Raw genomic sequence first — 13779 nt, 5'->3', positions numbered from 1 at the left:
CAGAGTTCTAGAAACTAGAAGTTGGAAATCAAGGTGTCAGTAGGGCCACCCTGTCTCTTTGGACTTTAAAGGAAAATCTGTTCCATGCCTTTTTCATAGCTTCTGGTAGTTAGCAGCAGTTTCTGACTTCATTTGCTTAAACACGCGTCACTCCAGTCTTTGCCTCGGTTGTCACATGACCTTCTCCTTATATCTCTGTCTTCTCTTCTCATAAGTGCACCAGTCATAATGGGTTAAGTGTATGTTACTTGCTCAGTCATGTCTAACTCTTGCAACCCCATGGACTGCTCTGTCCATGGAATTTCCCAGGCAAGAATACTGGAGTGGGTTGCCAGTTCTTTCCAGGGGATCTTCCTGATGCAGGGATCGAACCTGGGTGTCCCCCATTGCAGGCAGATTCTTTACCCTCTGACCACCAGGGATAGGGCTTATCCTAATTATAATTATACCTGCAAAAATCTTCCCGGCTCCCGTGAATTGGCAGATTGACCCCACCCCCCAAGCCGCCAGGGAGGCCCCTCAGTATTCATTGTTAAATGAATTCTATCTTGTTGATATTTAAGAATGATTCAGTTAAAGTGTCATCGTAGACTTCTGAGGGATTTCTTGCAGAAAGGCTTTAAATAAAATGTTCTTTGGTTAATTCTGATTTTTCCCAGAAAGATTATTTATCTAACCCATTACATTCTTCAGCACACTCTCTGATTTGACGTTTTATGTTTGATATCACAATGGAAACTTAAATCCGAAATCATAGTGTTTTAAGCTAGGAAGTGGGTAAATATAGAATGAAAATACAGCAGAACTCTTTGGCTTGAATTTCATAGGTTCTTTGGTTTCTTTTTTAGAGTAGGGGATAAAAGGGTGGGAGTATAGGCCCTTGTTCCTGAGAAGCTTGTGGGTCCCTGAAGGAGTAATAATCTGTGTGTGACTTGTCTTGACCCCAGATACTTGAGGCCTGTTTCCCACCATGTGTCTATCAACCTCACTTCTACTAATTTCAAAGTATTCTAGCCCTAAAGCTTACAAGCCAAGTAACATTTGTCCTGTTGTTTGCTAAAATGTTTCTGTGAATTTTTACTGCATTTACGCTCTTACCAAACTGATTATGTTGAGGAACTTCCATCTGTCTTATAGAATCTCAGCTTCATCTTTTGCCTCAGTGATAATTTCTTCTCTGAAAGTAGAGATAGAAGGAATTGATAACTTGGAACTTAATTCTGTTTGAGAAATAACTGATTGGCAATGTGGGAGTGATAGAAATTTGAGAGAAAGTTGCCTTGTCATTTTGGTGTTGCCTTTGTAGATTTTTCAGTGTGTGTTTTATCTTTCTCTTCTTGACTGTAAGCTTTTCCATGAGCCTAAGTTTAGTAAATAATAACTGCATGTGGAATGTTATTTTCTCCTTGACCTGTGTCTTGGTTTTGTCTACCCAGCTCTGCTACTTACACATTCTTGAGTACATTCTGGACTTAAATTCTCATATTTATTATAAAAGGTGTTATACTATATGATTTTAATAATCTGTAACTACCATTATCTGAAATTCTTGTGTTAAATTATAATCTATAAATTCTAAGTGATGAAAAACTTAGAATTTTTCTTACATTTAAACACCTACCAGAAAAAATTTAAATGGAGAGATTTTTCCTCCTGCTTTTCTGCAATATTATTAGTAAAGTAATTGTTGAAAGACAGCTTGTTCTTCATACAGAATGAGGTTGTGAAATTTATTTGAAAAATGAGGCAAGTTTTTAGGATATGTCCTAAGGAGAATATTTTCTCTTACTATTTAAGTTATATTCTTGATGTAGGGTAACTTAGCAGATGACTTAAACAAAACTGCTACAATTAGAATATTGTCTCTGCTACCTCACAGCCGGGTGAGGTGAGCAAGTTAATCTCTGATCCTCACTTTTGATCTGTCAAATAAGGATAAAAACTTTACCTACTTCCTAGGGTTGAGGTAACGATTGCATAACCTTATATGTATAGGCCACTTAAAACATTGCCAATCATATAATCAGCCAGTATAAGTGTTGGCTGTTTTTATCTAATTATATAATCTCCCTTTGGGGAAAACAGTCCACTAAGGAACTCCTCCTTTGAACATTACTTTTACTGATAAATAAATGTTTGTTTATAATAATATATTAGTGAAATTTTTTATGACTTAAGTAGGTAATTTACACAGTGATAGAGCTTTACTCTTTTTCCAAAGCCATGTATGTCAGCTGGCCTTTAAAATATAGTTGTTTTAAATTATTCCTTTACAGAATAACACAATCTTTTAAAACTTTTTATTATGGAAAATTTCAAGTTTATATAATGTACAACACTACCTTTATAGTTTCACTGGAAAGGAATCTATTTGTTTCTTTTTCCTTGAACTGAAAGATGATGTCATTATTCGTTCCCCAGTTGTGCCTAATGGATTTTGATTGAATGATTCAGCACAGATCAGTTACCATCCGAATAAACACTGAAATACTTGTAACATTTAACATATATTACACCTTAAACCAGCTTAGTATGCCAGCAGGGGGTCATTAATAGTATGTAAATTCTTGAATTAAAAAGTGGCAGTCTAATAACCTGTGTGTAAGACTATTTTTATATAGCATTGCTGTAGCTAAACCTCATATTTGATTTGAAATCTCAGAAACTGAATTTAATTATTTATTAAATGGATGTTAAATACTAGACATGTACTCATTATCATGAATTATTTGCATTTTTTATACAAAATAATATTTTAGAATAATGGTGCACTTGAAAGCTGAGATGATGCTCAAAATTTTTGGCATTTTCCTATTCTCAGAGTTCCAATAAAATTATAATAGTTTTTAATATTAACTCTTTTTTCATTTTTTAATATCTCTCAGATACTGTTTCTTAGTAGAGTATGCTATATAACCTTTTTAATATATTTTTGACTAAATGTCACTGTTAATACTACTTCTGACAGTATCTGGAAGTAGCTTCTTTGTTCTCTGAAGCAGAAAATTATAATGTTATGAAAACTGGATAGAGAGACAAGTATGCCTGCTTTAGGAGCAAAAATAGGCTTTATTGTATTCTATGAGTTGGAACAAATTATCTAGATGAATACAATTATATTCTAAAAATACACAAATTTAAATTAACATTTTTTTAAATTTGAAATTTATCTCTATTGTATACACCAATTTGAGTTTAGAAATTCTCTTTTTTATCATGGTCTTATCAAGCAGTAGTAAGCCGCATTGGTTTTATTCACTGTGATAAGCCTTATTTAAGATGGCACACATATCTTTAAGATATAATTTATTCTGTAATAACTATAGCTAATACTAGCATTTACTGTTTACTACACATTTCTAATCCTCACATAAACCTATGATGATACTATGGTTCTCTCCCCCATTTTAACAGATGAGAAATTACATCACAAAGAAATAAATACCTTGTCCAGGGTCACACAGCTAGTAAGTATTAGAACTGTGACATAACATAGGCTTTCTGACTTCAGAATCTGTGCTCTTAATCACTTTGTATGCTGTGTAAGCCTAAATCCAAAAAATGATTTGAGTGTAAGGCACAAACTAAAAGCCTACATTTTTCACAGGAACTATAAAAATAGTCTGTTTCTAAACTGTATAATCAGAAAGGAGGTGGATTGAAACTAAAATTCAGAAGTTATGTATGTAATAGCAAAATGCTGATAAAAATAGTAATAGGGGATTGGATGATAGGATAGAAGATACTACAGCTTATTCAGCCACAGAGGAATACTGTGCAACCTTAGAAAGAAATGAAGACCACATCTATATACAGTTTCAGAGTGATTTGAAACTATAAGCAAAGAACAGAGTCCAGAGTTTTCCTATATTTGAAGAGTGCACATAGATAGCAATGGAAAAATAAACCAAATTAATGAAAGTGGTTAAGTAGGGGAAAGAGGGGCAGAGAATGCAAACTGAGAATGCAAGCCAAGTCTTTCAGAAAGTACATTTTGTACTTTAGGGGTTGGAGTCATAGAGACGTTTTACATGACTTAAAATAAAAGTAAAAGCAGTTCTAAAGATTTTTAAAAAAGGAAGTATTTGAATCTAACTATTACTGTGTTAGTGGCATAAGTCATCTGAGAATATTTCAAGTAACTTTAATACACAGTATTTTATATGTATGTTTCTGGTGAGATATAACGTTAAAACAGAAAGAAACATGAGGAAATTGTAAATTGCTTTCAGTATTGTTATCGTTATCAGTAATATTGGTATTGTTATTTTGAAACCCATATGTGGATATTTTGTACATAGCAGTAAGAAGCAGATAAGGTTATTTGAATGTGATATTTTTCAATACAAGGGAAGAACGATGGAATGATAAAATCAAAGAAGTTACATAAAATGCTGTGGATGGTGACTGCAGCCATGAAATTAAAAGACACTTACTCCTTGGAAGAAAAGCTATGCCAAATCTGTGGTGTGCTGTGCTTACTCACTCAGTCATGTCCGATTCTTTGAGACCCCATGGCCTGCCAGGCTCCTCTGTCCATGAGGATTTTCCAGGCAAGAATACTGGAGTGGGTTGCCATGCCCTCTTCCAGGGGATCTTCCCAACCCAAGACAGTGTATTAAAAAGCTGAGACGTCACTTTGCCGATAAAGGTCCATATAGTCAAAGCTGTAGTTTTTCCACTAGGCATGTATGGATGTGAGAGTTGGACCATAAAGAAGGCTGAGTGCCGAAGAATTGATGCTTAAACTGTGATCCTGGAGAAGACTCTTGAGAGTTCCTTGATAGCAAGGAGATCAAACCAGTCAATCCTAAAGGAAATCAACCCTGAATATTCACTGAAAAGACTGATACTGAAGCTGAAGTGCCAATGTTTTGGCCATCTGATGCAGAGCCAACTTGGAAAAGCCAATGATGCTAGGAAAGATTGAGGGCAGTTGGAGAAGCAGGTGACAGAAGATGAGATGGTTGGATGACATCACCAACTCAATGGACATGACTTCAAGCAAATTCAGGATGATAGTGAAGGACAGGGAAGTCTGGCATGCTGCAGTCCTTGGGGTCGCAAAGAGTCAGACACGACTTAGCGGCCGAACAACAACGTAAAGTGCTATAATCTTAAATTGGATTTGGTGAATTATTGGTATATGCTTCTCAGGAAGAGAAATATAGATTTCCTAATTCGTGTAAGCCAAGACCTAGAACCAGTGTCAGTTCAGTGACAATAAGCACCTCAGAACATAGATTAAATACTGCAGCCTGTCAATACTGTATCCTGCTGCTGGTTGACTCCAGAGCTCAGGTGGGAGGGACACAAGATAAACCGGAAAGGTCTCCTTGTGCCAGAAGGAAGAGAAGATGGGATTCTGTCTAAAGAGTGCAAGAGTCAACTTGAAGGAGCTCCAGTGGGAGCTAGTAAGGGTACAGTTTGAACATGGAAACTAAAATAAGTGCATTAAAACACGTCGAACATGTTAAAATCTCTGAGGACATAATGATTCTGCCCCCCACCCTCCAAGAGGAGTAAGTTACGTTTTAATTCTCTTAATATCTATAAATTATCTTTTAATAAAACTACCTGTTATTTATTATTGTAGTTGTCTTTAGTATTATTTCCTCTTGGAGATGTTTGGCCATCTAGGTACACATGCATTTTGCTTAAAATATGCAGAGTTGTTTATTACCACTGAAACCACTAGATGCGTTTTTCAAAAATCTTGTTTAGAAGCGAAAGATAGGATTTTGATCATTATGCAAGAACCTTCTTTTTTCACTTTGTTAATAGTCATAATTTGAACTCTATGATTTTTCAGTCACAGCTGCAGTAACTTCCCTGAAAAGTGGACCCTATGGAGTGTCATGAGTGTGAAAATAATATAAGACCATTCCCATGTGGATTTTCCCACAGGAAAAATTATCTCAGGTTCACTGTGTCTAAAACAAAGCTTCACTATTATTAATGGCATCACAATTGTACCCATTGACCATATGTGAAAATGAGTATTCCCAGACTTCTTCACCTTTGATCAGCTGTTCAAATTCTTTTCTATATCTGATCAGTTATACTTTCTGAATTTTCTCTTAATTCTGATCCACAGTGCTTGCCTCCAAGTCTGATAATGGCATTTTCCTGTATAATTCTTCAGAAAGGATCTCATAGTTTCTATGGTTCCTAACCTGTTTGATTGCAAAGACTCCTCCATTTTAGTTCTGAAATAAGTGAATCCTTTACACAACAGTAACTTTACCTCTGTGTATAAAGAAAATGCCTAATGGCAGAGAGCTGGATTGTATTGAATGGTACATTTCAATGAATTTATATATTAAAAGTCTTAATTTTTAGCATGTGGTTACTTTTCCTTTTCTGCACAAACTTCTATAATGTTTGGAGCTAATAAATTTTTCCGTGTAATTTTTTTAAGTGCTCTAAATTGTCTACAACTTCTCTGTTGCACATATTCAGACAGATTGACCCATAGGGGTCTTATTACTGTACTTCAGTTTTCTTGAAGAATTCTCTTTCAGAGTCGGGCTGACTCCCTCTGCCTGTTTCCCCTCCCCAACTTGTAGCTTCTTTTTATTGTTCTTGGTGTTCTGAAATTTTACAAGGATGTGCCTTGATGTAAGTTTATTTCAATTAATAGTACCAGGCACTGCTGGGCCCATTTAGTCTAAAATGTCTCTCTTTTAGACCCTTTAAAGAAAATAAGTTGTCTTCTCCTGGGGTGGGGAGTCCCCATTGGTCAGTTGCCCAAATATGCAGACTTGGGAATATCTGGCAATTTTTTTCTTAAGTAGACTTCCAACCAGTCTTATTTTTAGCTTTTCCTTTACCCTCCTTTCCAGAGATTTATGGCTCTGCTAATTCCTGTGGTTTTTGATGAGAAGAGGTAATTCAGTTCAGTTCAGCTCAGTCACTCAGTCGTATTCGGCTCTTTGCAACCCCATGGACTGAAGCACTCCAGTTTACCCTGTCCATCACCAACTCCTGGAGCTTGCTTAAACTCATGTCCATTGAGTCAGTGATGCCATCCAACCATCTCATCCTCTGTTGTCCCCTTTTCCTCCTGCCTTCAATCTTTCCCAGCAGCAGGGTCTTTTCTAGTGAATCAGTTCTGCGCATCAGGTGGCCAAAGTATTGATGCTTCGGCTTTAGCATCCAATGAATATTCAGAACTGATTTCCTTTAGGATGGACTGGTTTAATCCTTTTGCTGTCCAAGGGACTCTCAAGAATCTTTTCTAGTACTGCAGTTCAAAAGCATCAATTCTTTGGTGCTCAGCTTTCTTTATGGTCCATCTCTCACATCCTCAATGGCTTCCCTGATGGCTCAGAGGGTAAAGCATCTGACTGCAATATGGGAGACACAGTTTCGATCTCTGGGTCGGGAAGATTCCCCTAGAGGAGGAAATGGCAACTCACTCCAGTATTATTGCCTGGAGAATCTCATGGGTGGAGGAGCCTGGTAGGCTACAGTCCACGCGGTCTCAAGGAGTCGGACACAACTGAGCGACTTCACTTCCCTTTTCCTTTCTCACATCCATACATGACTACTGGAAAAACCATGGCTTTGACTAGATGGACCTTTGTCGGCAAAGTAATGTCTCTGCCTTTTAATATGCTCTCTAGGTTTGTTGTAGCTTTTCTTCCTAGGAGCAAGCGTTGTTGTTTTTTTTTTTTTTTAATTTCATGACTGCACTCACCATCTACAGAGATTTTGGAGCCCAAGAAAATAAAGTCTGTCACTGTTTATGTTGTTTCCTCATCTATTTGCCATGAAGTGATGGGACGGGATGGTATGATCTACGTTTTTTGAGTGTAGAGTTTTAAGCCAGCTTTTTCACTCTCCTCAAAAGGCTCCTTAGTTCCTTTTCACTTTCTGCAATAAGAGTGGTGTCATCTGCATATCTGATGTTATTGATATTTCTCCTGGCAATCTTGATTCCAGTTTGACCTTCATCCAGCCCAGCATTTCACATTATGTACTCTGCATATAAGTTAAATAAGCAGGGTGACAGTATACAGCCTCGATGTACTCCTTTCCCAGTTTAGAACCAGTCCATTGTTCCATGTCCATTTGTAACTGTTGCTTCTTGACCTGCATACAGGTTTATCAGGAGGCAGGTTAGGTGATCTGGTACTCCCATCTCTTGAAGAATTTGTAGGGAGAAGATAAAATTGATACACATTGAGTTGCTCTTGGCTTTCTGTATTGCAGCCTTAGGTTTCAGCTTTCTCTCATCTGATAAGTCAGTTACTTCTTGAATTTCTTTTTTGTACCTTCCAATATTGATCTCTCATTCCTTTTGTCCTTTTAAAATTATTCCCCCTCCCTTTAAAATCTTCTTACTCTAATTTTAGTGGAGTTTTAGAAAGGTAAAGTGGGTCCGGTAGTCAGCAGATGGCCTTACTTTCCATTCATAGATAAAATTTCTAGTGGCATCTACCTCTGGGTAGCTTATTTATACTTTCACCCCTCTTTATTCTGAGTCTGATTTTTTTGACAAACCTTACTAAGGTCAGATTTAATTATGTTCTGAATCTCATCATTTCCTGTGGCTTTTCATCATAAACTGTGAGATCTTTTTTTTTTTTCCTGTATCTCTTAGTAGATAGCATAGTGTTTGGCCCACAGTAAAAGTTTTTGTATTTTTAAACTTTGTTTTGGACATTCCTTTTGTCTCATGGACAAAAAAAGAATCTTGTCATTCATTGTACTATTTGTTTACCTTGAGAATGTTTTGAAATGCACAAGGTGTATTTGGTTGTCACTGTATTGGAGTTCAGTCGCTCAGTCATGTCCGACTCTTCACGACCCCATGAATCGCAGCACGCCAGGCCTCCCTGTCCATCACCAACTCCCCGAGTTCACTCAGACTCACGTCCATCGAGTCTGTGATGCCATCCAGCCATCTCATCCTCTGTCGTCCCCTTCTCCTCCTGCCCCCAATCCCTCCCAGCATCAGAGTCTTTTCCAATGAGTCAACTCTTGGCATGAGGTGGCCAAAGTACTGGAGTTTCAGCTTCAGCATCATTCCTTCCAAAGAAATCCCAGGGTTGATCTTCAGAATGGACTGGTTGGATCTCCTTGCAGTCCAAGGGACTCTCCAGAGTCTTCTGCAACACCACAGTTCAAACGCATCAATTCTTTGGCGCTCAGCCTTCTTCACAATCCAACTCTCACATCCATACATGACCACAGGAAAAACCATAGCCTTGACTAGACGGACCTTAGTCGGCAAAGTAATGTCTCTGCTTTTGAATATACTAGCATGCAATTGGAACATAATGAGCAGAGATCAGAGATGCTTAAAACCCTTTGATACGTGGAATATGCCTGCACAGTAAACACTTGTCCCACTGGGAATGCCAGTAGTCAGTCCTGAGAACCATTGCTGGAAGCTCTTCAGGGAAGCCTGCCTCTGCCTTGAGATCGGCACTTGCCCGCAACCCTCTCAGATGGTGTCTGTGTTCATTCTTACCCCTCAGGCAGTAGGACCAGAAGTGTGGGCCTTTCTTCTTCATCCTCACTACTGGTTTCTGACCACTGCCTTCCTCACTCCCTGCACCCCCACCCCTGCCCACCAAAACAAAAATCCCAGCCCAGTTTGAATTTCGTGCTGTATTTGTTTTAGAAGGAACCCATTTCACTCAGGGGGGCTTCCCTGGTGGCTCAGTGGGTAAAGCGTCTGCCTACAATGCGGGAGACCCGGGTTCGATCCCTGGGTCAGGAAGATCCCCTGGAGAAGGAAATGGCAACCCACTCCAGTACTCTTGCCTGGAAAATCCCATGGACTGAGAAGCCTGGTAGGCTATAGTCCATGGGGTTGCAAAGAGTCGGACACGACTGAGCGACTTTCCCTCCCCTTCATCTCACTCATATAAAAGAACTTTATGTTTCAAATTTTCACATGTCACAATCAGTGTGCATGGTTAATAATCTGTATGATTATATTATAAATACAGTAAGATTATTTCTCATTTAATAAATACACAGTTCATATGCATTTGTTTTCCATCCAGTTGACTGATAAATTAAAAGTGCAGGCTTCAGGGCACCCAAAGCAGGTGCTCTGTGATAAGCTGGAGGGATAGGGTGGGGAGGGAGGTGCAAGGGGGATTCAGGATGGAGGGGACACCTGTTTACCTCTGGCCGATTTATACTGATGTGTGGTGAAAACCATCACAATATTGGGAAGTAATTTTCCTCCAATTAAAGTAAGTAAATAAAATTTTTAAATGTAGGCTTCGTTTTGTATAGTGAGTATAGTTGTTACTAATTTTCGCTTTTCACTATTAGAATACTTTTGAAATGCCTTTTGCCTCTATAAGGCCATAAATATTAAACAAATACCAAACATTAAGCAAGCATCATTAAACATTTTGTAAGGGTTGTTTGTTTAAAATGCAAAGATAAGAAGTACATTGACATCATGAAGCTTGTTTTATCAGCATGTGATTAATTATAATTCTATATAGCTGTGTCTAAATATTATATCCTTGAAATTGAATTGTAATTTTTAATGGACTATCTTATAGAAGTGTGTCTAGTGTCAGGATAATGAATATTTCATATGTTTGTATGTATGTGTATTTAATATATTGTTTTACCTGTGTTTTGCATAAAGCATTGACCTGTATTACTAAGCATAACCATTGTGTCATTTGGTTTTTAGGTTGTGGAAAATGCCCTTAAGGTGAACCCAGTATTAGGCCCACAAATGTTTCAACCAATTCTACCCTGTATTTTCAGAGGTATTATAGAAGGCGAGGTAAGATTTTTCTTAAGCTTCTAATGTTAATGCTAGATTTTAGAGTGCTATTTTACTTATTTTACTTATTCTCTGGAAAATTACTTCTTATTCATTGTTAGATGTAAAAAGGACTTACTCTTTATTTTGAAGTCAATTACCTCAATTTCAGGGTAGTGATACAGCTTTGCTATTTCTGTCTCTACATAGGAAAGTATGAATTTCCTTTGCTATCTCATGTCTTTCAATCATATGCATGTGTGTTCATACACAAACATGTTAAGCATAGGAATGGGAAAAATAGTGCTAGTTTCGTTACATAAAACTATGTAATATATGAAAATGCTGGTTTTCTTCTAAGTTAAGCTCTTTAATAGACTCTAAATATGTATGTTAGGAGCTTTTAAAGTAATATAAATGTGTAAGTATGGCATTGATAAATAGTCTTTCTTTGTTCCTCTCTTTATTATATATATACATATATAAGCCATATAAATATGTACATAATACATATATATTACCTTGTGAGACATATATATTTAGTAAGTTAGTTAGAACTCGACAATATTGGCAGTTCATTCTAAAGAAGCAGTATAAAGGAGAATATTATTTCATCAGTTCAGTTCATAGCCCTGTTGATTGTTACTTTGTCAATGATTGTTTATTATTGTTTATACTTGTACCATAACACAGTTTTAAATGTGCTGTATTTTAATTGCACAGAGGTATCCTGTAGTAATGTCAACATATCTCGGAGTTATGGGTCGAGTCCTGCTACAAAACACTAGTTTTTTTTCTTCACTTCTTAATGAGATGGCACATAAATTTAATCAAGAGGTAAGAATCTATGTACTTAAAGAAAATCTTTATCCAAATAAAGTTTGGAAAAATTTTGGTAAAATAATGAGTCTATGAAAAAAACCTTGAAGTAAGTATTTTTGTTACTTTAAATCTTTAATAATCTATTCCATATGATAATTTGGGAAAAAGAAGAAAGATGAACCTGTGAGTGGCAATTTGAAACTTAAATTTTGTTCTCTCTCAAAATAGACTATGTTATTCTACTTATCTATAGGATAGAATTTTGATTTGTTTATGGTGGTAGTTTTTGTTGCCTCATACATAAAATGAAACAGGAATACTTTACATACAGTCAAGTACTACCTTTCTTTCATTTCTTTAATGAGCTTATTTTTAATATCATGCAGTATTTCTATCATCATTACTGTAGGAAATGACCTTTTCAGCAGAAGTTTATTAAAAGCATACTAAATTGAAACCAATCACCTGAGTAAGTCTGGAATAGGTTCTTCAATGAGTTGGTTACTTGAGACTACACACATTATAGTAAAATATGATTTTTATGTCTTAAGTGATTAGTCTGTTAAGGTTTATAAAATGTAGAAGGTAGAATGTACTTGACGGATATCTCTAGAATGGAGGGGCAATTTGTGAAAAATTTAGGTTTGTGGCTATATTACCATTTCCACTTTTAATGAAAATCCAGAGTAAGGAAGTGCAAATTGTAAAATGAATGTTAGTTTTTACAGAAGTAGACTAACCTAATTAAAGAACCTAGACTTCATTTTGATGGTTAGACAGGAGAGATTTTTCATTAGCTTCATTAAATTTAGCTGTGATGGAATAATGTTAAAAGTTTAAAGAGTGTATTCAGTTGAGTTCAACAAAATCTGTTGAGGGATCTTAGCAATAACTATAAATTTTTTTGTATTTTTTAAAATCCTCACAACAACCCAAGGAGGTAATAATATTTGTATATCTATCTCACACCTGAGAACGTTGAGACTTGGAGAGATCTGGTGACTTGGTCACGTCTCCAAAGCTAGTGAGTGATGGACTTGATAGGCACACCCCAGTAACCTCACTTCATCTCAGTGACCACATTCCGCTGCCTCCTGTGCATCCTGAAATAGGCACTTCTCCACTGTATACTGGAGACACTTGGTTTGACAAGCTTGCTTTTTAAAGGGAGAGAGTACTTAACAGGCCATTTTGGAATGTTATTATAAGTCCTATGTTAGAATTATGTCCAGTGTGCTGTGGGAAGTGAAAAGTTACTGGTAAATTTTTTCCCAAGTTGTTTTTTTTCCTTGATAAGATACACATAGCATGAAATTTACCATCTTACCTATTTTCAAGTAGGCAGGTCAGTGGTATGTACAATCTTCACCACCATCCATCTCCATAACTCTTTCTGATTTATAAAACTTGAACCTCTGTACTCATTAAACAATAACTTCTCATTACCCTCTCCCTGTAGCCCCTGGAAACACCATAGTGAAGTGAAGTCACTCAGTCGTGTCCGACTCTTTGCGACCCCATGGACTGTACCCTACCAGGCTCCTCCCTCCATGGGATTCTCCAGGCAAGAGTACTGGAGTGGGTTGCCATTTCCGTCTCTAGGGGATCTTCCCAACCCAGGGCTCGAACCTAGGTCTCCCTCATTGTAGACAGACGCTTTAACTTCTGAGCCACCAGGGAAGTTCCATGGTACTTTATAAAAAGTATCATGATTTTTGACTACTCTAAATACCTCATATAAGTGGAATCATACAATATTTGTCTTTTTGTGACTAACATATCACTTAAACCTAATATTCCGAATATTCATGGTGTGTGCATGCTTAGTCGTGTCTGATTCTTTGCCACCCCATGGACTGTAGCCCACCAGGCTCCTCTGTCCGTGGGATTCTCCAGGCAAGAATACTGGAGTGGGTTGCCATTTCCTTCTCCAGAGGTCTGAATGTTCATAGTATTGTAGAATATGTCAGAATTCCCTTTCTTTTTAAGACTGAGTAATATTCTATGGTGTATGTATGTGTGGTGTGTATAATGTTATTATAAGGTAATGGCTATACATCCCTGTGCTATACAGTATGTCCTGTGGTTTATCTCTGACTCATTTTGAGTTGAATTTTGTATATGGGATGAGATAAGGATCCAGCTTCATTATTTTGCATATGGTTATTCACTTTTTACAGTGCCATTTATTGAAAAGATTGTCCTTT

The 13779-nt window shown here is 37.0% G+C and overlaps 1 protein-coding gene across 1 annotated transcript in view; it reads left to right on the top strand.

Moving 5' to 3' along the window:
- IPO11 (importin 11) overlaps positions 1-13779 on the top strand; it is a 165117-nt gene that overhangs the window by 87498 nt on the left and 63840 nt on the right. Inside the window, exons 24-25 of the mRNA XM_068990382.1 lie at positions 10676-10771; positions 11474-11587. Coding sequence (XP_068846483.1) covers positions 10676-10771; positions 11474-11587 — 210 coding nt within the window. The remainder of the gene's footprint in view (positions 1-10675; positions 10772-11473; positions 11588-13779) is intronic.

This window comes from Capricornis sumatraensis, chromosome 18, assembly GCF_032405125.1.
Source record: "Capricornis sumatraensis isolate serow.1 chromosome 18, serow.2, whole genome shotgun sequence".
NCBI classification, from domain to species: Eukaryota; Metazoa; Chordata; class Mammalia; order Artiodactyla; family Bovidae; genus Capricornis; species Capricornis sumatraensis.
The sequence above is the reverse complement of the archived record's forward strand: the minus strand, read 5'-3'. Positions and strand labels throughout refer to the sequence as shown.